The sequence below is a fragment of the Panthera leo genome, chromosome C1, assembly GCF_018350215.1.
Source record: "Panthera leo isolate Ple1 chromosome C1, P.leo_Ple1_pat1.1, whole genome shotgun sequence".
In the NCBI taxonomy this organism is placed as follows: domain Eukaryota; kingdom Metazoa; phylum Chordata; class Mammalia; order Carnivora; family Felidae; genus Panthera; species Panthera leo.
In genome coordinates, this window is record NC_056686.1 from 72,089,358 (window position 1) to 72,111,451 (window position 22,094).

A 22,094-nucleotide genomic window follows, 5' to 3' on the forward strand; every position below is an offset into this window, starting at 1 on the left:
AATCTCCCAACAAATAAGAGTCCAGGACCGGATGGCTTCCCAGGGGAGTTCTACCAGACGTTTAAAGCAGAGATAATACCTATCCTTCTCAAGCTATTCCAAGAAATAGAAAGGGAAGGAAAACTTCCAGACTCATTCTATGAAGCCAGTATTACTTTGGTTCCTAAACCAGACAGAGACCCAGTAAAAAGAGAACTACAAGCCAATATCCCTGATGAATATGGATGCAAAAATTCTCAATAAGATACTAGCAAATCGAATTCAACAGCATATAAAAAGAATTATTCACCATGATCAAGTGGGATTCATTCCTGGGATGCAGGGCTGGTTCAACATTCGCAAATCGATCAACGTGATACATCACATTAATAAAAAAAAAGAGAAGAACCATATGATCCTGTCAATCGATGCAGAAAAGGCCTTTGACAAAATCCAGCACCCTTTCTTAATAAAAACCCTTGAGAAATTCGGGATAGAAGGAACATACTTAAAGATCATAAAAGCCATTTATGAAAAGCCCACAGCTAACATCATCCTCAATGGGGAAAAACTGAGAGCTTTCTCCCTGAGATCAGGAACACGACAGGGATGCCCACTCTCACCGCTGTTGTTTAATATAGTGTTCGAAGTTCTAGCATCAGCAATCAGACAACAAAAGGAAATCAAAGGCATCAAAATTGGCAAAGATGAAGTCAAGCTTTCGCTTTTTGCAGATGACATGATATTATACATGGAAAATCCGATAGACTCCACCAAAAGTCTGCTAGAACTGATACATGAATTCAGCAAAGTTGCAGGATACAAAATCAATGTACAAAAATCAGTTGCATTCTTATACACTAACAATGAAGCAACAGAAAGACAAATAAAGAAACTGATCCCATTCACAATTGCACCAAGAAGCATAAAATACCTAGGAATAAATCTAACCAAAGATGTAAAAGATCTGTATGCTGAAAACTATAGAAAGCTTATGCAGGTAATTGAAGAAGATATAAAGAAATGGAAAAACATTCCGTGCTCATCGATTGGAAGAATAAATATTGTCAAAATGTCAATACTACCCAAAGCTATCTACACATTCAATGCAATCCCAATCAAAATTGCACCAGCATTCTTCTCGAAACTAGAACAAGCAATCCTAAAATTCATATGGAACCACAAAAGGCCCCGAATAGCCAAAGTAATTTTGAAGAAGACCAAAGCAGGAGGCATCACAATCCCAGACTTTAGCCTCTACTACAGAGCTGTCATCATCAAGACAGCATGGTATTGGCACAAAAACAGACACATAGACCAATGGAATAGAATAGAAACCCCAGAACTAGACCCACAAACGTACGGCCAACTCATCTTTGACAAAGCAGGAAAGAACATCCAATGGAAAAAAGACAGTCTCTTTAACAAATGGTGCTGGGAGAACTGGACAGCAACATGCAGAAGGTTGAAACTAGACCACTTTCTCACACCATTCACAAAAATAAACTCAAAATGGATAAAGGACCTGAATGTGAGACAGGAAACCATCAAAACCCTAGAGGAGAAAGCAGGAAAAGACCTCTCTGACCTCAGCCATAGCAATCTCTTACTCGGCACATCCCCAAAGGCAAGGGAATTAAAAGCAAAAGTGAATTACTGGGACCTTATGAAGATAAAAAGTTTCTGCACAGCAAAGGAAACAACGAACAAAACTAAAAGGCAACCAACGGAATGGGAAAAGATATTTGCAAATGACATATCGGACAAAGGGCTAGTATCCAAAATCTATAAAGAGCTCACCAAACTCCACACCTGAAAAACAAATAACCCAGTGAAGAAATGGGCAGAAAACATGAATAGACACTTCTCTAAAGAAGACATCCGGATGGCCAACAGGCACATGAAAAGATGTTCAACGTCGCTCCTTATCAGGGAAATACAAATCAAAACCACACTCAGATATCACCTCACGCCAGTCAGAGTGGCCAAAATGAACAAATCAGGAGACTATAGATGCTGGAGAGGATGTGGAGAAACGGGAACCCTCTTGCACTGTTGGTGGGAATGCAAATTGGTGCAGCCGCTCTGGAAAGCAGTGTGGAGGTTCCTCAGAAAATTAAAAATAGACCTACCCTATGACCCAGCAATAGCACTGCTAGGAATTTACCCAAGGGATACAGGAGTACTGATGCATAGGGGCACTTGTACCCCAATGTTTATAGCAGCACTCTCAACCATAGCCAAATTATGGAAAGAGCCTAAATGTCCATCAACTGATATATGGATAAAGAAATTGTGGTTTATATACACAATGGAATACTATGTGGCAATGAGAAAGAATGAAATATGGCCTTTTGTCGCAATGTGGAAGGAAGTGGAGAGTGTGATGCTAAGTGAAATAAGCCATACAGAGAAAGACAGATACCATATGGTTTCACTCTTATTTGGATCCTGAGAAACTTAACAGAAACCCATGGGGGAGGGGAAGGAAAAAAAAAAAAAAAAGAGGTTAGAGTGGGAGAGAGCCAAAGCATAAGAGACTGTTAAAAACTGAGAACAAACTGAGGGTTGATGGGGGGTGGGAGGGAGAGGAGTGTGGGGGATGGGTATTGAGGAGGGCACCTCTTGGGATGAGCACTGGGTGTTGTATGGAAACCAATTTGACAATAAATTTCATATATTGGAAAAAAAACAGATCATGGTCAGTATGGGATATTTTGGACATAGTTATTAAATTATTAAATTAAATATGAATTAAAGAGTAGTATTCCAGTTTATAATATTAAGTCCTCAAGAGGCTTAATTAGTTGCTTGCAAATTAAAGTAGGGCTTTTTAAAATTCCCTCATATATGGCTACATAAAAATATTTTATTGGTGAATAGTTATGAATAGTCAAAATTATATCCACACTACCAAATATAATAAAACTTGAGATTCAAATTTCTTATCTATCCTAGATCATTTTACCAAAACACATATTCATGTGTCAACACTAAAAAATACAGTTTTTAACCTTGAGACAATAATAATTTCTATTTAATACAAAGTTTTTCATTTTCTCAAATATTTCTCCTCTCTATACATGTACACTTTACCAAGTCAATTAAATCAAATGCTTTACACTATCTCTATCTTTATCCCTCTTCCATATTGGTTATTTGTTTGAGTACTGAATTACTACTGACTAAGTTAGGGAAAGGAGGAGGAGAATAAAGCCATGTGGAAATCCCCCTCCCATGTTCTCTATCTTCTTTCATATTGTACAGATGAGGCTGTTGGCAGGACTGAAAGCTCCCTGGAACTTCAGCCTTATGAAGAAATGTGAGCTGGGCCCTTTTAGCTCCTTTAACCTTTTACTAGTCTAAATATTCCTAAAGTTTCCAAATAAAGCTTGGAAGGCTAGGAAATCACAAATTTAAAAACAAACCTAATTTCTTTAGAAGTGGTCTTTTTCTCTCGTTGTTACACATCTAGTTGACAGAATTACAAAAGCAGCAAGAGAGAAACAGCTTGTTATATACACGGAAACTCCCCTAAGACTATCAGCAGATTTTTCAGCAGAAACTTTCCAAGCCAAAAGGCAGAGACATAATATATCCAAACTGCTGAAAGGCAAAAAACCAACCAAGAATACTCTACTAGTAGGATTATCATTCAGAATCAAAGCAAAGATAAAGAGTTTTCCAGACAAGCAAAAGCTAAAGGAGTTCATTACTACTAAAGTAGCCTTACAAGAAATATGAAAAGTACTTCTTTAAGTTGAAAAGAAAGAGCATTAATTAATAGCACGAAAACATATGAAAGTGTAAATCTCACTAGTAAAGGTCAATATACAGCAAGGTAGTAGATTATTATAAAACTACTATGAAGGTTAAAAGACAAAAGTAGTAAAACTAACCATAATAGTTAAGGGACACACAATATAAAGAGATGTAAAATGTGATGTCAGAAAAATAAAATAAAATGTGGGAGGTAGTAAAAATGTAGACTTTTAGAATTTGACCAAATTTAAGTTGCTGTCAACTTAAAATAAACCATTATGTGTATACGTATATGATGTTAAATGTGAGCCTTATGTTAACCAAAAAGCAAAATCCTATACTAGACATACAAAAGACAATAAGAAAGGAATCTAAGCACAATACTAAATAAAGTCATAAAAACACAGGGTAAGAGAGCAAGAGAAAGGAACAGAGAAGAACTACAAAACATCCAGAAAACAATGAACAATAGGCAACAAATACATACCTACCAATAATTATTTTCAATGTAAATGGACTAAATATTCCAATCAAAAGACATAGAGCAGTTGAATGGATAAATAAACAAGACCAATCTATGTGCTGCCTATAAGAGATTCACCTCAGGTCTAAAGATGCACATGGGTTGAAAGTAAAAGGAATGCAAATGCAAATGAAAAGAAAGTTGGAATAGTAATACCTATATAAGACAAAACAGACTTTAAAACAAAGACTGTAGGTGTACCTGGGTGGCTCAGTTGGTTAAGTGGCCAACTCTTGATTTCAGTTCAGGTCATGATCTCATCATTCATGAGTTTGAGCTCTGCATTGGGCTCTGCACTCACAGTGCAGAACCTGTATTGGAACTTCTGTCTGTCTCTTTCTGGCCCCCTCCCTCTCATGCTTTCTCTCTCTCTCTCTCAAAAATAAACATTAACAAAATTTAAAAATTAAAACAAAGACTGTAACAAAAGAATAGCATTACGTAGTGATAAAAGGGTCAATCCAAGAAGAGTATATAACATTCATAAATATTTATGCACCCAACATAGTAGCACCTGAATTTATAAAGCAAATATTAACAGACAAAAAGGGAGCAATTGATAGTAATGCAATAATAGCAGGAAACTTTAATATATCACTTACATCAATGGATATATCATTCAGACAGAAAATTAATAAGGAAACATTGGCCTTAAAAAACACATTAAATCACAGGGACTTAATAGATGTATACAGAACATTTCATCCAAAAAATGTGAACTACATATTCTTTTCAAGTGCATGTGGAACATTCCCCAGGACAGGTCACTTATTAGACTATAAAATAGGTTTCATAAATTCAAGAAGATTGAAATCATGTCAAACTTCTTTTCTGACTATAACAACATGAAATTAGAAATCAATCACAAGGAAATGAGAAAAACACAAACACATAGAGACTAAACAACATGATACTAGACCTCCAATGGGTCAACAAATAAATCAAAGAGGAAATAAAAAAATACCTTGAGACAAATGAAAACAGAAATCTTTGAAATAACTCTCCAAAATCTATGGAGCACAGCAAGAGCAGTTCTGAGAGGGAAGTCCATAGCAATACAGGATTACCACAAGAAACAGGAAAAATCCCAAATAAACAATCTACATTTATACCTGACAGAACTAGAAAATAAACAATGAAAGTCCAAAGCTAACAGAAGGAAAGAAACATTAAAGATCAGAGTGGAAATAAATGAAGTAGAGAAAACAATAAAAAGATCAATGAAACTAAAAGCTGGTTCTTTGAAAAGATAAGAAAAAAATTGATAAATCTCTAGTAAGACTCATCATAAAAAGAGAGAGAGAGAGGGCCCAAATGAAATCAGAATAAAAGAGGAGAAGTTACAACTGACAATACAAAAATAGGAAGAATCGTAAGAGACTACCACAATTATACACCAACAAATCGGAAAACTTAGAAGAAATAGATATTCCTAGGAACACACAACCTTCCAAGAAATAAAAAAAAATGTTAATAGACTGAATTAAAAGTGATAAAATTAAATCAGTAATTTAAAAACTCCCCAACTAACAAAAGTCTAGGACTAAGTGGTTACATAGGTGAATTTGACCAAACATTTAAATAAAAGTTAGTACCTATCCTTCTCAAATTATTCCAAAAAAATAAAGAGCAAGGAATACTTCCAAATCCATTTTACAAGGCCTGCAGTACTCTGATACCAAAACTAGACAGAAACAACACAAAAGAGAAACTTATAGGCCAATAAACCTGATGAATAGCATTGCAAAAATCCTCAACAAAGTATTAGCAAACTGAATTCAACAATACATTAAAAGAATCATACACCACGATCAGTAGAATTTATTCAAGGAATGTAAGGATGGTCAACATCCATAAATCAATTATGTAATACACTATGTCACCAAAACAAAGAATAAAAATAATATGATCATCTCAATGGATGCAGAAAATCGTTTAACAAAATTCAGCATCTACTTATGATAAAAACTCTCAACAAAGTGAGTATAGAAGGAATATATATATATATATATATATATATATATATATATATATATATATAATGGCCAATATAACAAAGGCCATTTATGACAAACCCATAGCTAACATCATACTCAATGGTAAAAAGCTGCAAGATTTTCCTTTAAGATCAGGAATAAGGCAGGGATGCCCATTCATACCACTTTTACTCAAAACAGTACTAGAAATCCTGGTCAGAAGAGTCAGGTAAGAAAAAGAAATAAAAGTATCCACAATGGGAAGGAAGAAGTAAAACTGTCACTATTTGAATATGACACGATACTGTATACAGCAAACCCTACAGATGCTACCAAAAATCTATTAGAACTAATAAATGGATTCAATAAAGTCGCAGGATACAAAATTAAGGTACAGAAATCTATTGCATTTATATAAACTAATGACAAGCTATCAGAAAAATTAAGAAAACACTCCCATTTATAATAGCATCAAAAAGAATAAAAGACCTAGAAATATACTTAACCAAGAAGTGAATGGCCTGTCCTCTGAAAAGCATAAGACATTGTTGAAAGAAATTAAAGACAACCCATATAATAGAAAAGGTTTTTCTGCTCATGGATTGGAAGATTTAATATTGTTAAAATTTCCATGCTATCCAAAGCAACCCACAGATTCACTGCAATCCCTATCAAAATACCAATGGCATATTTCACAGAACTAGAAGGAAGAATCCCATAATTTGTATGGAACCACAAAAGATGGTGAATATCCAAACCGTCTTGAGAAAGAAGAACAAAGCTAGAGATACTAAGCCCTCTGATTCCCTTTCTATCTTATTTTTCCTTCCCTTCCCTTCCCTTATGTTCATCTAGTTTTGTTTTTTCTTAAGTTCCACATATGAGCGAAATTGTATGGTGTCTGTCTTTCTCTGACTGACTTATTTCACTTAGTATACCCATTGGAGGCAAATCATCCCTGTTGGAGGCAAACCACAAGAGACTCTTAAATACGGAGAGGAAACTGAGGGTTCCTGGAGGGGTGTTAGGCTAAATGGGTGATGGGCACTTGTTGGGATGAGCTCTGGGTGTTATATGTAAGTGATGAATCATTAAATTATATTCCTGGAATCATTATTACACTATATGTTAACTAACCTGGATTTAAATAAATAAATAAAAAATAAATAAATTCTCTGATTTCAAACTACACTACAAAGCTATGGTAATCAAAACAGTATGGTACTTGCATAAACAGACATACAGATCAATAGAATAGAGGACCAAAAGAACAACCAAACATGAAAACAATTCCTGATTACCTTGAAATAAGTTGTACAGTTTATTAAACGCAGCCGAGAAAGTTCAAAATATCCAGACACGTTCTGATATTCCTAAAGTCTTCTTTTACCCATTCACTGAGATTTGAGATTAGAAAACACTCTTTCTCTCTGTCTCTCCATATATATATATATATATATATATATATATGTATATATATATATATATACACACATATATATATGTATATATGTGTATATATATAACCAAAATAAGAATGACCATATATATATACACATATACATATATGTATATGTGTATATATATAACCAAAATAAGAATGTATGTTTGTTGTGTTTGTTTTTTTTTTACCTTAGATCCTTCAGGGCCATTTTGTCCAGGAATCCCAATATCTCCTGGAAAACCCTAGGGAACATAAAAAATATAGAGAGTTTACTCAATCGCCATTACTGTAATTCTAGTAAGCATTTGAAAATTTCCTTTGCCATTCTTTCATGCCCAGTTAAAGTAATTTATACTGCTCAAAAAGTTAATATTAAAGGTTAATTATTGCACAGTTGTTTAACACTGGAATACAGAACTGACAAAGTGTTACGTCCCTTCTAAGAACTCTCACGCCATCTTGGAGTCCTGCAAGGTCACTTAATGTAGTGTTTTGACTTCTATTATTTTCCTCATCAGACTGTAAACTTCCTTGAAGCAGTTTTATGTCTTAAGAACTATTATATTCTCAGCAACTATTATATTCTTGACAACCTGGCACATAGTAAGTGCTAAAAAAAGTTATTTTGTTGTTGTTGTCATTGTTGAGTGACTGATTTGCTTCTTTTGGGGAAAAAAAAAAAGACATGTCTGATGGCTACTTCTGGCCCCTGGGCACTGGCTTACAACCACTGGTTCAGAATATCCCTATGGATAATTCATAGTTCCTGTCCATCCTCCAGACGAGTCTGAAACATCTTCTCATTCCAGGAAGCAAAAAGACTATAAAAGGTATCAAATCTAGAGTTATGTGAAGAGCTCTGAGGGAGCTTGAAGAGGATCCCACTGGGCAGATATGGGATAATACGAACTTCAATAAGGATAAGAATTGCAATGGATTGAAACATATCAAATATTTTTGCTATTCATAAGTTCATAATGATACAACAATTAAAGAACTGCCCTCTTTTAGAGGATTAAAGGAAGCCAACTCATTATTTTGAAAACTGGTAAAGAAAGGTGAAGAATCAAGCATTTACTCTACTTTTCCCATGTATACTGTGCCACTACTAACCAAACAGTAGACAAGGGGATCTATTCAGCCAACAAATAAAAAAGAAATGATACAGCAAAAATATCTGTATTTTGCAATCTTCTAATGATTTAATACATCTGGGCATTTGAGTCATCAACTGGTACTAACATCATTAAAACAAAGAGATAACTAGACATTATGTACTTTCTGATGAAAGAACACAGTATCACCTGTAGTCCCACCAAAAATAAATAAGCAAAACTGAATATGGTCAGGCCTCTCTATGTGACTACCCAGGTCACATGACTAGGGATCTTCAACAGCTAAATTGTAAGGGGGAAAAGGGAAATGAAAAGAGAGCTTGTAAGCTGAAAGACATAGCCATAAAATAAGCTTAAACTATAGTTTTAAAAGATGCATACTTGAGTGATAAACCATAAAAGAAAAAAGAACTGCTAACTTTTGGGAGGAGAGAAAGGCTTGTGGTTGTGTTTGATGTAACTATAAATGGGATTGTTTTCTTAATTTTCTCTTTCTCATAGCTCATTATTAGTGTACAGAAACATCACCAATTTTTGTATATCAATTTTGTATACTTTCTTAATAGAAATAGTCTAATCAATTTTTATCAAAAAGCAGAAACTGAATTGGCTTTAAAAATAATAAGTGAAAACATGTCCTCTATTTTCAGACTTCTCACATCTGTTTACTGTACTGAGAAGAGTGACTCAGCATTCTCTCCAGTAAAACCAATGTTTTATTACTCTCTAATCACTAAAGGCTGGAGACAAATTCGCATGCATTTTTTACAGCAAAACCTGGGAATTAAAGTACTAGCAGATTCAATTAGTATCCTGGGAAATCATAAGGGTAAAATATGGTCATTCTTATTTTGGCAGTAGTTAGAAGTTTAGAAGCTAGAGTGTCCTAATATAGTTAAGTACATCATGATCTATGGCATATAGTGAGCACTTCAGTATTTATTTGATAAGAGTTATGAAGTCTCTGTTTTCTACTGAAATATACAGTCTTCCCAGTTAAAAATGGTAAATGGATAAACAATCCACGAATAAATAAATCCAAAGGGTAAGTTAATTATGGTATATCAGAAAATGAAACAACCTGGATGTGGCAACCTGGATGTAACTCCAACGTGTTATACTAAGTAAAAGAAGCCAGACCAAAAGAAAGTATACACTATATGAGTTCATTTATACAAAAACTTTAGAAAAATGCAAATTTATCTATAGTGACAAAAAGCGGATCACTGGTAGCCTAGAAAGGGTAGGGGCAGGAAGGTCAGAGAGAGGGATTACAAAATGTAAATAAGGAAATTGTTGAGTTTGACAGATATGTTGGCTATCTTGATCTTGGTGATGATTTTGTGTTATACATACACACAAAAAATGTGATTAAATCATGCAATTTAAATATATGCAGCTTACTTATGTCAAATATACCTCAATAAAGCTGTAACAACAACATAAAAGGTAATTGTGTTTTGGCAGGAAACAGTCTGTAATGATTTGAAGAACTCTAGAGAGAAAATATAATTTATTCATTGAACTTGTCCCCAGATCAAATCAGTGAAGTTCAGATTTTGGATTGTTTTGAAAGTAATATAGCATATTCAATTATAATAACTGGTTGAAAATAAAGTATATGTTTTGAGAAGTTTATACTTTCCTGATATTTTATAAAGTAGCTTTAAAATACTCTTGTTATAGACAATAGCATCACTTAGGGCACTTAACTCTCATAAAATTTTCAAATTTTCATTGATTTTTATACCCATTGTGCTTTAAATATACAATAACACAATACAGTTGACTTAAATTTATCTTCTTAGTAGTTTATAAGTCTGAACAAAGTAGAAATGAATACATTCTTAGAAAAACAGTCATATTAAAACAAGATGCAATTAATAAATCATTAAAGATAGGGCAACACATAAGTTATGGATTCCTAAAGGGCAAAGTTACTCAAAGCCTAGTCTGCTGTCAGCGTACTGTATATTCAATAAAAAGTCAATAGCTTAAATTAATGACTAAATTAACAATGAATTGTTTGAATACTTATATTTTTAATTTTGCAATTTCAAAGTTATTTTTTGTTTAAAAACAAACAAAAAACTACCCTCCCCAAAACCCAACTATCATAGCTTCTATGGATAGGATTGCAATTTTGCATATGCAAGCAAGAAAGAATGCAGCCAGAGGGAGAGAGGTTCTGTAGGGGAGCATTTCATTTGAGACATGGATCCAAAAAACAATCATAAGGTTTTATTCTTTAACATTTGTGGATGTACATGTCATGTCAGTAATATGGTGAGTCCAAGTAAAAAAGTAATAAAAAAAAAGGATTAAAATGGCCTTTGCTGAGTGAGAATAATCCATGCAAAAGTTAATGCCAAAAAAAATATTTGACAGGGCAGAAGTAATAAATTCACTTTCCCAGTAAACTATAGAAACTAAACTTTAGCACAGGGCAGCATGTAACTGCAGATTGAGGAACTGTTCTGTCTTCTGGGAAAACCACAAACAGAAAATATGCACTTCTGGAAAAATAAAGGCAAAATAAGAAATTCATCTAGGTATATGGCTTTCTTTCACTCTCTTTTGCTGTTTTAGAGTTAAAATACTGTGAAAAACAGTCTTTTTTCATTATGATATCATTGAAAATCTTTGCAAATGATTACTGCTATTCATATATTTTCGCTTTAGCCATTCTATATTTTTGAGTAGTAAATATAGCACAGCTGAATTCCATATATATGTAGCATGCTAAAAACTCAGCAGAGAAAATCCAGAAACAAAGACAATGAAAATTCCTTATAACACAAGGAATTCCTTATATACTCTCTGAATGACTTTTTAAATAAGACTTTAAACATTAGCAGTTATGTTTGAAGTCACTCTTAAAAGAACCTACAAAGTCAATTGCAAAGTCCATTTTTATTTTACTGAAATCCACACAAAACCATACCAAACTTACAATTTTAAGATAAACAATTTCGACCATTGTTTGATCCTTAGGTGTGGATAACCTATGGTGACAAAAAGCAGGTCAGGGAAGGGAGGATCATGAGAAACAGAAAGGAAGTCACAAAGGTGAACAAAGAAATTTTGGGTTTTGATGGATGTGTTCACTATTTTGATTGCGGTGATGGTTTCATGAGTTATATATATGTCAGAAATTATCAAATTGTACAATTTAAATAAATATAGTTTGCTATATGTCAATTACACCTCAATAAAACTGTAAAGCAAAAAGTTAATTGATACTGGGTATTTTTAGATAATCACTGCCCTTTGGTAGACAACACTCTGCAATTATTTGAAGACCCTTAGAAAACTTGTCCCCAGATAAAAATCAGGTAAGCTCAGATTTCAAATTGTTTTGGAGGTAATAACATGACTAGGACTATGAATAACATGACTTACCTTTGGATAAGTATCATTTTAGGGTACTCCATTTCTATATGTGATTCATGTAGAATTATTATGAGTGTCTTTATTAATTAAAGAATATCAATTTATTCATTCAACATGTTACTATGTATCAGCCATTGTTCTTGGCATTGAACATATACTAGAGAACAAAAATATTCCTTGGTATCATAGAATGTATATTCTGGAGACTCTTTATCTCAGATTCTCCCTTTTTCAGTGTGTGTAAGTTTGTGGCAAGGGGTGGGAAGTTAGGTGATTTAAAAGCTGATTTATATAGTTATGAGGAACTGGTATATATTAATTTCCTACTTTTGTTCCAAATGCACAGCTATAGTCCTGGGCCACTCTATTTTGTTTCCTGTTCTTTCGTGTCTCCAAGTGGAATGAATATTGTGGCTACTTTGTTTCTTTCTAAAATTAATCTGATTATTTGACACTCACACCTATATTTAGGCCTCAGGTTAAAGAATGCACTTTACTCCAAAAACCTGGCCTTGGAGCTGTAAGCAATACTTGATCAATATATTAGCTTATCTTCCTTTGGAGAATGGAGAGTATATTTTCAACTGTGTGGGTGACTGTACTATGTTACTAGAGGCATTTTGAAAACTGTATAAGTGGGTGCAATGGTACATGTAGATACTGGGCATCAAAGATGTAACATGTAGAGGGCATCTTCTTTTTTATCTGCTCACCGTCTCTTTAGGAAAATACTCTTCCCCAATTTGCAGTCCATGTGCTTCTGGTCCCCATCCCAGTTTCCAGGGGTAGGTAAATAGCCCAAATCTTTCCAATTACAGTATTCCATCCCCATGAGTACTGTGATTGATTTAAAGATGATCATGTACTCCAAGTGAGATTGGCTGGAATCTACCTTAGAATATTTGCTGGAGCTATAAAGAAAGAAGAATGCTTTCTTTTTGCTAAGATTGCTAACTGTGAGGGAAATATAAGCCTAGAGTTGCCAAGGGCCATATTTTCCACAATGTGTTCCTGTGAATGAAGCTAACAGACATAAGTAAAGCTAATAAATGGAGAGTGTCTTGATTATATTCATCAAATTCCTGTGTTTGGCCAAATGTCTAGGCATAAATACTGCTGGATTTCCTGATTACATTAGCCAATCCTGAATTTTGCTTAAAACTGTTTGAGGTAGGGGAGCACCTGGGTGGCTCAGTTAGTTAAATGTCTGATTTCAACTCAGGTCATCATCACATCGTTCATGAGTTAGAGACCCAAATTAGGCTCTGCACTGACAGCGTGGAACTTGCTTGGGATTCTCTCTCTTGCCCTCTCTCTGCCCTTCCCCACTCACTCTCTTTTTCCCTCAAATAATAAATAAACTTAAAAAAAACTGTTTGAATTATGTTTTGTCATTTTTAATGGAAGTAGAATTGACTAAAAAACTGAATTATTTGTAGTTTTAAAATACACATAGCTTCCTTTTATACCTCTGCTGTAATACCCTTGCCCTCTGTTTCTATTTGATAAGTCGGAACTATTTCATCAAGTCTTTGCTCAAGCAACCATACTTCTTGGAAGTCTCCTTTAACTCACTGCCCCAGGTTCCTTCATCATATAATTGGTTGCCAACTCAAACATAACATGATCTGTGAAGCTTTTTCATGGTTTCCCTTAGCCAGAATCAGTAGCTTGTTCCTTTATATTCCTACAGCTCTGTTAATATGGCTATTTAATAGTGATCACACTATACTGTAATTAAGGGTTTGTTTCTTTATTCCAATAAAATGTGAGCTCATGGAGGAAAATAAATGTATCTTACTCATCTCTATATCTCTAATATTTAACTTAACATGTTGCTAGTGACAATTCTCCATGGTCTCTTGTATTTTTGCACATTATACAGACGAGATGTTAATTATTCATTGTTCCAATCTATATTTTCAGGGATTTTTGTATAGCAAAGATGGCTATAGAATCTCCCTCTGTAGCAAAAGGCAGGAATATCAACTTCCATATAATAATAATCTTTCTGGAATACATTTATTTTTTTAAATAACTGACCATTATAAAATATTCAGTTTCTCTAAGTTCAAAGTTCCTCTTATGTAATATAACCACTGCTTATGCAAATGTCATCTAGCCCTCTTTGCATCACCCTGCGAGAAGGCTCAGAAAATCAGAGCAAAAATACTGATACTCTGGACATTGCTATTGCTAAGAATAATAAACCGTCCTTTGTCTCTGTCCCATGAGTTTCGTGTCTTCTAATAGAATCTGTGAAACTCTCAGGCTAATTTGTTGGCTTGGATATAGGATAAAATTTCAGATTCTTCACAGTCTCTGACAGTTCTGATGATGAGAATGGGATACAAATGGAGACACAGCTTTCTGGAAGAGGAAGTGTGAGGGCCTTACCAGGTGATTAATGGGATTTGAGGAAAGTCCCTGGGAATAGGCAGTGAGCATGTTAACCAAATTTTATAGTGAACCAGGTAATAAATGGGTCTCCACTTTATTGTCTGCTAAGAGGAGCAACTTGGGGAGATGGGTGTAGGCCAAGTACTGGGAACCAGAAGTATTTTCAAAGACGGTTGCCTTAGTTGTTGCTAATTCTCCTTGGAGTGGAAAGACTTCCTCATCAACCTAGTAAACAGCCTCAGGCCCACCTCAATGTAACTACAGTAGTAAGTACTATTAGTGATAGCAACTAACAGTACTAAGATTCAACCTGGGTAGGCAGAAGATTCTGTCCCCTTTCAGACAGCAGTTATGGAAACTCCCACCTGAATTTGAAAGGACAGAAATTTGTGACCATTACTGGAAGCAACCAGGAAAATCAATAAAACTTTGGCTGGTTCACTTGAGAGATGAGGGGACGGGTTCCATATACGATACAAGAATTGTGATAATAAACTTGACTATCTAGCTACTAGAAGTCTCTGCCTTGATACCACTTTGAATCGAAGGACTTATGCAATTTGGCACCAACCTAGTTTTACAACCTTATCTATTACTCTATACCAACACATGGAATCTGCATCAGCTAGCCAGTTTCATTCATTATTCTGTAAATCCACAATGCATATTACCTAGGATCTGTTTATGTGATTTACCCTGCCTGGAATGCCCTCCCCTTTTCCTGCCATTTACTCATCAACAATCTAATTCAAGATCCATCTTTTCCATGAACCTGTCCCTGATCCTTCCATCTCATGTTAATCTCTCTCTACTAACACTGTACTATAATGCTACTTATTTAATTCTTACATGATGCCTTTACTGTTATCTAAAAGTATTTGTATATATCTTATTTATCCCAAATAGACTGTAAATTGACACAAATTATGAACAATATATTATTTTTGTGTGCATCCTATAGTGTTTACTATGCATAGCTTTGTACACAGTAGGAATATGAGAAATGATTTGTTATTGACTAATTCAACTGATTTCATCACATATTTCTGTCAGCACAAGTTTTTGAGTAACAACTAAAAACATAAAATTACTCAACTAAACCCAAGTGGTAAAAGATAACAAAGAAGTAACTAGTTTAATTAAAGCGAATTCATTTGGACTAAGATCGACCCAACTGGCCATAGGCTGGCTTATTCAAGTTAAGTCCACTGAGGTGCTAAAATGTACATTTAGAAGCATGACTTTACTTGATATGAGCAGACTCGCCAAATAAACTTCAGCATTTGACTCTAGGGAAGACCGCCCTAGTGGAAAAAGAGGACCCACTGGTTGGCCACTTCTAATATCTCTGTGATTAGTGGTCTCAGCTCATTTTTCTAGTAAAACAATTGGCTCCACTTACCAAGAACATCGTCCAAAATTCAACTATTTGGCAATCTCAGTAGTCCATGGAGGTTAACAGCTGAATCAACAAACATTCTCACTACCAAGCTACCACATTTGAAGGTGGTTTGCTGCCAGAACTGGGAGGAAACATGGGACTAGTGCTCAAAACTGATGCTGCTATGCCGAAAGAGTGAAGATTCCTGTGTAGCACTTTCCATATGTTTTTGTTAAAAGCAAACAACTAGCATAGAAAAATATTTAACCTTATGTTTTAAAGTACATGAAATTTTATCTTGGGCCATCACTCATATTTACTATTCAGTGAATAGGTAAATGCAGATATATTTACTTCTCTGTCACTTTAACAATTTGCCTAGAATAAGCACAACATTAAGGAGAAAAAAGCTTTGAAGAGGTTTGAAGTGACATTTATTGAGATGATCTTTAATGATGAACAGTCTCTTCAATGTCAATGGCAAATAACTTGGCATTTACAACAAAAACTTAAGAGCACTTTGCTTTCACTGACTTTTATGAAGATCTGAGCTTCTGAACTAGCAAGAAATATTGTACTAGCAAGAAATATTGGCCAGTCTTGTCCTGTCGTATTGGCAGTACAGATGACAACTTGTATGGTATGATTAATTTGAGGAGTATCAAAGTTCCTAACCACCCACAGATTTTTTTCTGCTCACTAAATGACACCTCAAATTCTACAATTCAAGACTCATTACATTGGTTCCAGGTTTCTGTTTAGTGTTCAAATGTAAATATCCTTGAAAGGAGATTATGTTGAAGTTAGCTGTTCTGCTAACCATTTACTGCTTGAAATGAAATATATTTATCAGGTCTTTCTTCCATAAACAAGCTTTGATGGGAAAGGTAAATTATGGAAAGGAAAAGAGACACTGGTTATTTGAGATGGACAAGAACTCATGCTCAAGGGAAAGAACATAGGAGAAACCAGAGGTCATAGGAATTAAGTTTTTGGCTATTTTATAATTTTCTCTGGGGACTAAACTGATTCTAGATTATTTTATTATTATTCTGATTATTTTAAGAAAATAATTGATTTTTAATTTTTCATTTTATCAAACCAAATTAATCTTGATGTCCAGGAAAAAAGACAGATAGAGACAGTGGAAGTTTTGACACAGTTTGAATTGAATATTGATTTCTTGCATATAAATTCCTTTAAATCAAGACCAAATATAATTGACCTCAGCATTTTTTTAGTGAACATATTGAGAGATGATCTGTTGGAAAGGAAGAATTATAATTGGACTGTCTAAAGAAAAGCCTAAAAGGAAGAGATATTCCTATAGTTAGGTAGACCTTTGGGTTCTAAGGATCAGACAGTCATTCACATCTACATGACTGCCAATCATATTGTATGGAGAGAATGTCAGAGATTACTGCCACCATTAAAAATATAAAATATGTATATGTGGTGGTCTCTGTCAGAGTATTGTTTAATTCACGAGACTGGTGCCTACAAAAATCAGTTGGATTGTGGAGAACGACTATAGACTACCACAATCCCACTTGCAGCTGCTGTATCAGACATAATATTATTACTAACACAGATGACTAATGCCTTCTGTATTTGGTATGTAATCACTGATTTGATAAATGCATTCTTTCCCTTCATAATCAAAAGAAAGTTAAAAAAAAGAGTCTGCATTCAAGTGGGGCCCTTCCAATCTGGAAGTTATCAGCAGTCCATCTTCACAGAGACAGATAAGTATTTTATAAGAGTTTACTTTCCTTCCTTTAGAGCCTCAACTAGCCCAGTATCTAGAAAATTATGGATTGCCTATTCCACAGGCATGGAACCCCACAGAGAATAGTATCTGAACAAGATACCCTTTCTGTATCAAAGGAGGTACCAGAGTGTGCCTTCAGTGATTCATTGACCTTCACCTAATCTGTACCATCTAGAGGTAGCTAGTCTTACAAAACATTGGAACTGCCTTCTAAAGTTATAATTGAAGTGCTAACTTAAAGGAAACAATATAAAAGGAGTACCACCCTTTGGGATATAGAGTATTTTTTAAGTCAGAGACCTGTATATGGTGCTTTTGTCCACAATAGGAAGGATACGTGACTTTGGAAACCAAGGAATAGAAGTGGATGTCATCCTATTTACCATCACTCCCAGTGACATCTAGATTTTGTACTTTCTTTCCCCACAACCTTGGACTTTTCAGGGTTAGATATCCTGTTACCCAAAGGGGCTCTCTCTTGACAGGAGACAGAGCAAACATCCCACTAAGCTAAACATATGGCTGCCCACAGGGCACTTTGGACTTTTTATGATGAGGTATGGGCAAACAAAAAGAGGAGTCACCATATTGGCATGGTTAATTGACTCTGAAAAACGAAGAGGCAAGACTGCTTTTACACAAAAAGGGCAGAAAAGAATACACATGGAACTCAGGTGATACACTGGGCATCTCTTAGAAGTGTTATCAAGAGTTCATATTCTTCAGTAATGAATATTAAGGTTATACCACCAGGTAAGCCACCAAGACCTACTGAGGTGATAGCTGAGGGTGAAAGGAATTTAAAATGGAGAGTGAAGGAGGGAACAATGAGTACCAGCTGTGACCCCAAGAGAAATTAGACCATCAGCAGCCATATGACATTTGACTTACATAGATGAATTAGACCAAAAATAATGAAGACATAGTAAAACCTAAAGAATATAATAAAGAAGAGTAAGTCACTATATACTCAAATTCACATTTGATAATAAAAACATACCTCCTTGGCAAGTATATATTGAACATTCACAAAAAATGATCACAACAAGAAAAAGACTGATAAGCTCCACAAAATAGAACAGCAGCCTCTGATAACAATGCAACAAAAATAAGAATTATTAACAAAATCAAAACCATTGGCACTCCCACCTGGAAATTCTAAATCTCCTTTTTAAATAACTCTTGGGTGAAAAGGGAAATAACTGAAATTACAAAATATCTAAAAGATAATAGTGATAAAAGTACTCCATACCAGAATCTTTGAGATACATTTGAAGCAGTAATCAGAGAGAAATTCATAGTCGTTAACAGTTTCAGGAATGAAAATAAAATAATGAAAATAAATAAAATTAAATCCCCAACTAAAAAAAAAACAACATAAACCATAAGTATCTCAAAATTATATATAATAAAGATAAAAGGGGAAACTAATTATGTAAAGAAAAGAAAAACAGAAGACAATAGAAACAATTTCAAAAATGTTTTTGAGAAAAAAATAACTGGACAAACTCAATCAAACCTAGCCAAGAAATAAAAGGAGAAGCACATATATAAATATTTAAAAAAATTTTAATGGTACATTGGAAATAACCATTAAAACAAAAAAATTAAAAATCATAAAGAGACTATTTTGTGGATTTATATGGAAGTAAATTTGAAAACCTAGATGAAACATAATTTCCTAAGGACAATTTAACAAAGCTAACCCCATTAGAGAGCTTAAAAAGGCTACTTTCTGCAGAAGCAATAGGAAAATTCAGAAACTACCCCTTAAAAAGCATCGATTCCAGATGGTTTCACAGAGGAATTCCACCAAAGCCTCATAGATAAGATAGTCCCAATATTCCATATATTACTCCAGAGTACTAAAACTGAAGATTTCCTAATTATTTTGATGAAATAAGTATAACATTAATACCTAAACTTGATAAAGAAGTACAAAAAGGATTGAATATTATAGATAAAGATCACTTATAAATATTGATGCAAAAGTACAAATAACTATCAGTAGAATTAGCATTCTATTAAGAAAATATACCATGATCAAATAGAATTTTTTTTAAAAAATGCAACAGAAACTAGTGATTATATAGAAATAGTCAATTCATAGAAATTATATAGAAATAGTCATTATATAGAAAATAGTTAATAGAAAATCCATTACTATAATATACCATATAAATAGATCTCAAAAGTAAAAGTATATAATTATCTTCATAGAGTTTGAAAATATAACAAATATTTGACAAAGTATAACAATCATCTCTAAAAAATATCACTCAAAAATAGGAATTGGTGAATATTTCTTAACATGATAAAATACATGCATATTTTAATTTTAACTCAGAATTTACTTCATGAAGAATCACTATAGTATTTCCATTAAGATCAGGAACAAGGCAAGGAGGAATACTACTTCCAATTCTTCAACATTTTACCAGAGGTATTACAATGCCATTACACATAAAAAATTGAATTGAAGAGAACTGAGAAAGAAGAACTAAAAGGATCTCTATTTGCAAATTACATGACAGCATGTCTAGAAAACTTTAGAAAATCAATGATAAAACTAACTCAAAGAGAAGAAACCATTAAGGTAGCAGGATATGAAATTAGCATTCAGAAATCAGTAATTTCCATACCCATACAAAACCTGTTAGAAACTAGAATAGTAGAGAAAATCCCATTTACAATAGCAACAAAAAAGATGAAATACCAGGGAAAAAATTTAATAAAATAAACCTATATGTACAAAACCTCTATGAGGAAAACTTTAAAACATTTCCTAAAAAACACAAAAGCAGACTTGAACAAATAAAAGATATTCATTATTCTTGGACTGGATTACCCAATATCATAAAAATGTCACTGCTCCCTAAATTAATCTATAAATATGTCTAATAAAATAATAATTATTATTAAATGCAAATCAATATAAATAATATTTTTTAGTGAAGCTAGACATGTTGATGCTGAAGTATACATGCAAAATACAAGTATGTAAGTATAGGCAGGAAAACACTGATAAAGAAAAGTGAAGAGAACTTATATAGCCTTTTCAGGCATTAAAACATACTATAAACTACTATTAAGTAATAGTACCATAAGGAGTAAGTTTTAAAGTAACAAGACTTCATTTGTTCTGATTACTTATAGCTTTGTAATATAGCTTATAATCAGAAAATGTGATGTCTCCAGCTTTGTTCGTCTTTGTTTCTTCTTTCAGGATTGCTTTGGTTATAGACTAGTAAACAGAATAGCCCAGACATAAACCCATGCATATACAGTCAACTAATTTTTGACAAGGGTGGCAAGAATGTGTAATAGGTGAAAGACAGTCTTTTCAATAAATTGTATTGGGAAAATTGAATATCCACAAATAACAGAATGAAACTGGAACCTACCTTACACCACTCACAAAAATTAACTCAAAATGGATCAAAGACTTAAATATGAAACAGGCATAAACCTCCTTGACATTGGTCTTGGCAATGATTCCTTGGATAAGACACCAAAAGCACAGGCAACAAAAGCTAAAATAAACAAGTGGGAAACAATAAAAAAAAAACCTGAAAAGGCAACTCATGTAATTCAATAACTAAAAAACAATCCAATTAAAAATGAGCAGAGGATCTGCATAGACATTTTTCCAAATAAGACATACAATGGCCAATATGTACTTGAAAGGGGGCTCAACATTGCTAAACATCAGAGAAATGCAAATCAAAACCACAATGAGATATCACCTCACACCTGTTAAAATTACTATTATCAAAAAGATCAGAAATAACAAGTGTTGGCAAGATGTAGAGAATAGAATCCTTGTGCACTCTTTGTAAGAATGTAAATTGGTGCAGCCACTATGGAAAACAGTATAAAGATTCTCAAAAAAAATTAAAAATAAAACTCCATATGATCAAGCAATTCTATTTCTGGGTATTGATCTAAAGAAACAGAAAACACTAACTTAAAAAGATATATCCACCCCTATGTTCATTGCAGCATTATTCACAATATGTGAGATATGGAAAAAATCTAAAAACATACATTTATGGGTAAATGGATAAAGATGATGTGATGCGAAGGAGGGAAGATGGCAATGGAGTAGTAGGACCCAAGGATCGCCTTGTTCTGAAAATACAACTAGATAACTATTAAATTATCCTAAATACCCCAGAAATTGACCTGCAGAAAGGCAGAACAAACTCCACAACTAAAGATAGAGAAGAGAACACACTGAAGAAGGTAAGAAGTGGAGAGATACAGTTTGGGAAAGAAATGGCTGTGGCTGCTCTGGTGGGGAGGGAGTTGCAGAGAAGGGTGAGAGACAGGCTAGCACACAGGGGAGTA

The 22,094-nt window shown here is 33.9% G+C and overlaps 1 protein-coding gene across 1 annotated transcript in view; it reads right to left on the minus strand.

Moving 5' to 3' along the window:
- Window positions 1-22,094, minus strand: part of COL24A1 (collagen type XXIV alpha 1 chain) — a 404,395-nt gene that overhangs the window by 245,999 nt on the left and 136,302 nt on the right. Inside the window, exon 20 of the mRNA XM_042952735.1 lies at window positions 7,873-7,926. Within this exon, the coding sequence (XP_042808669.1) occupies window positions 7,873-7,926 (54 nt within the window). The remainder of the gene's footprint in view (window positions 1-7,872; window positions 7,927-22,094) is intronic.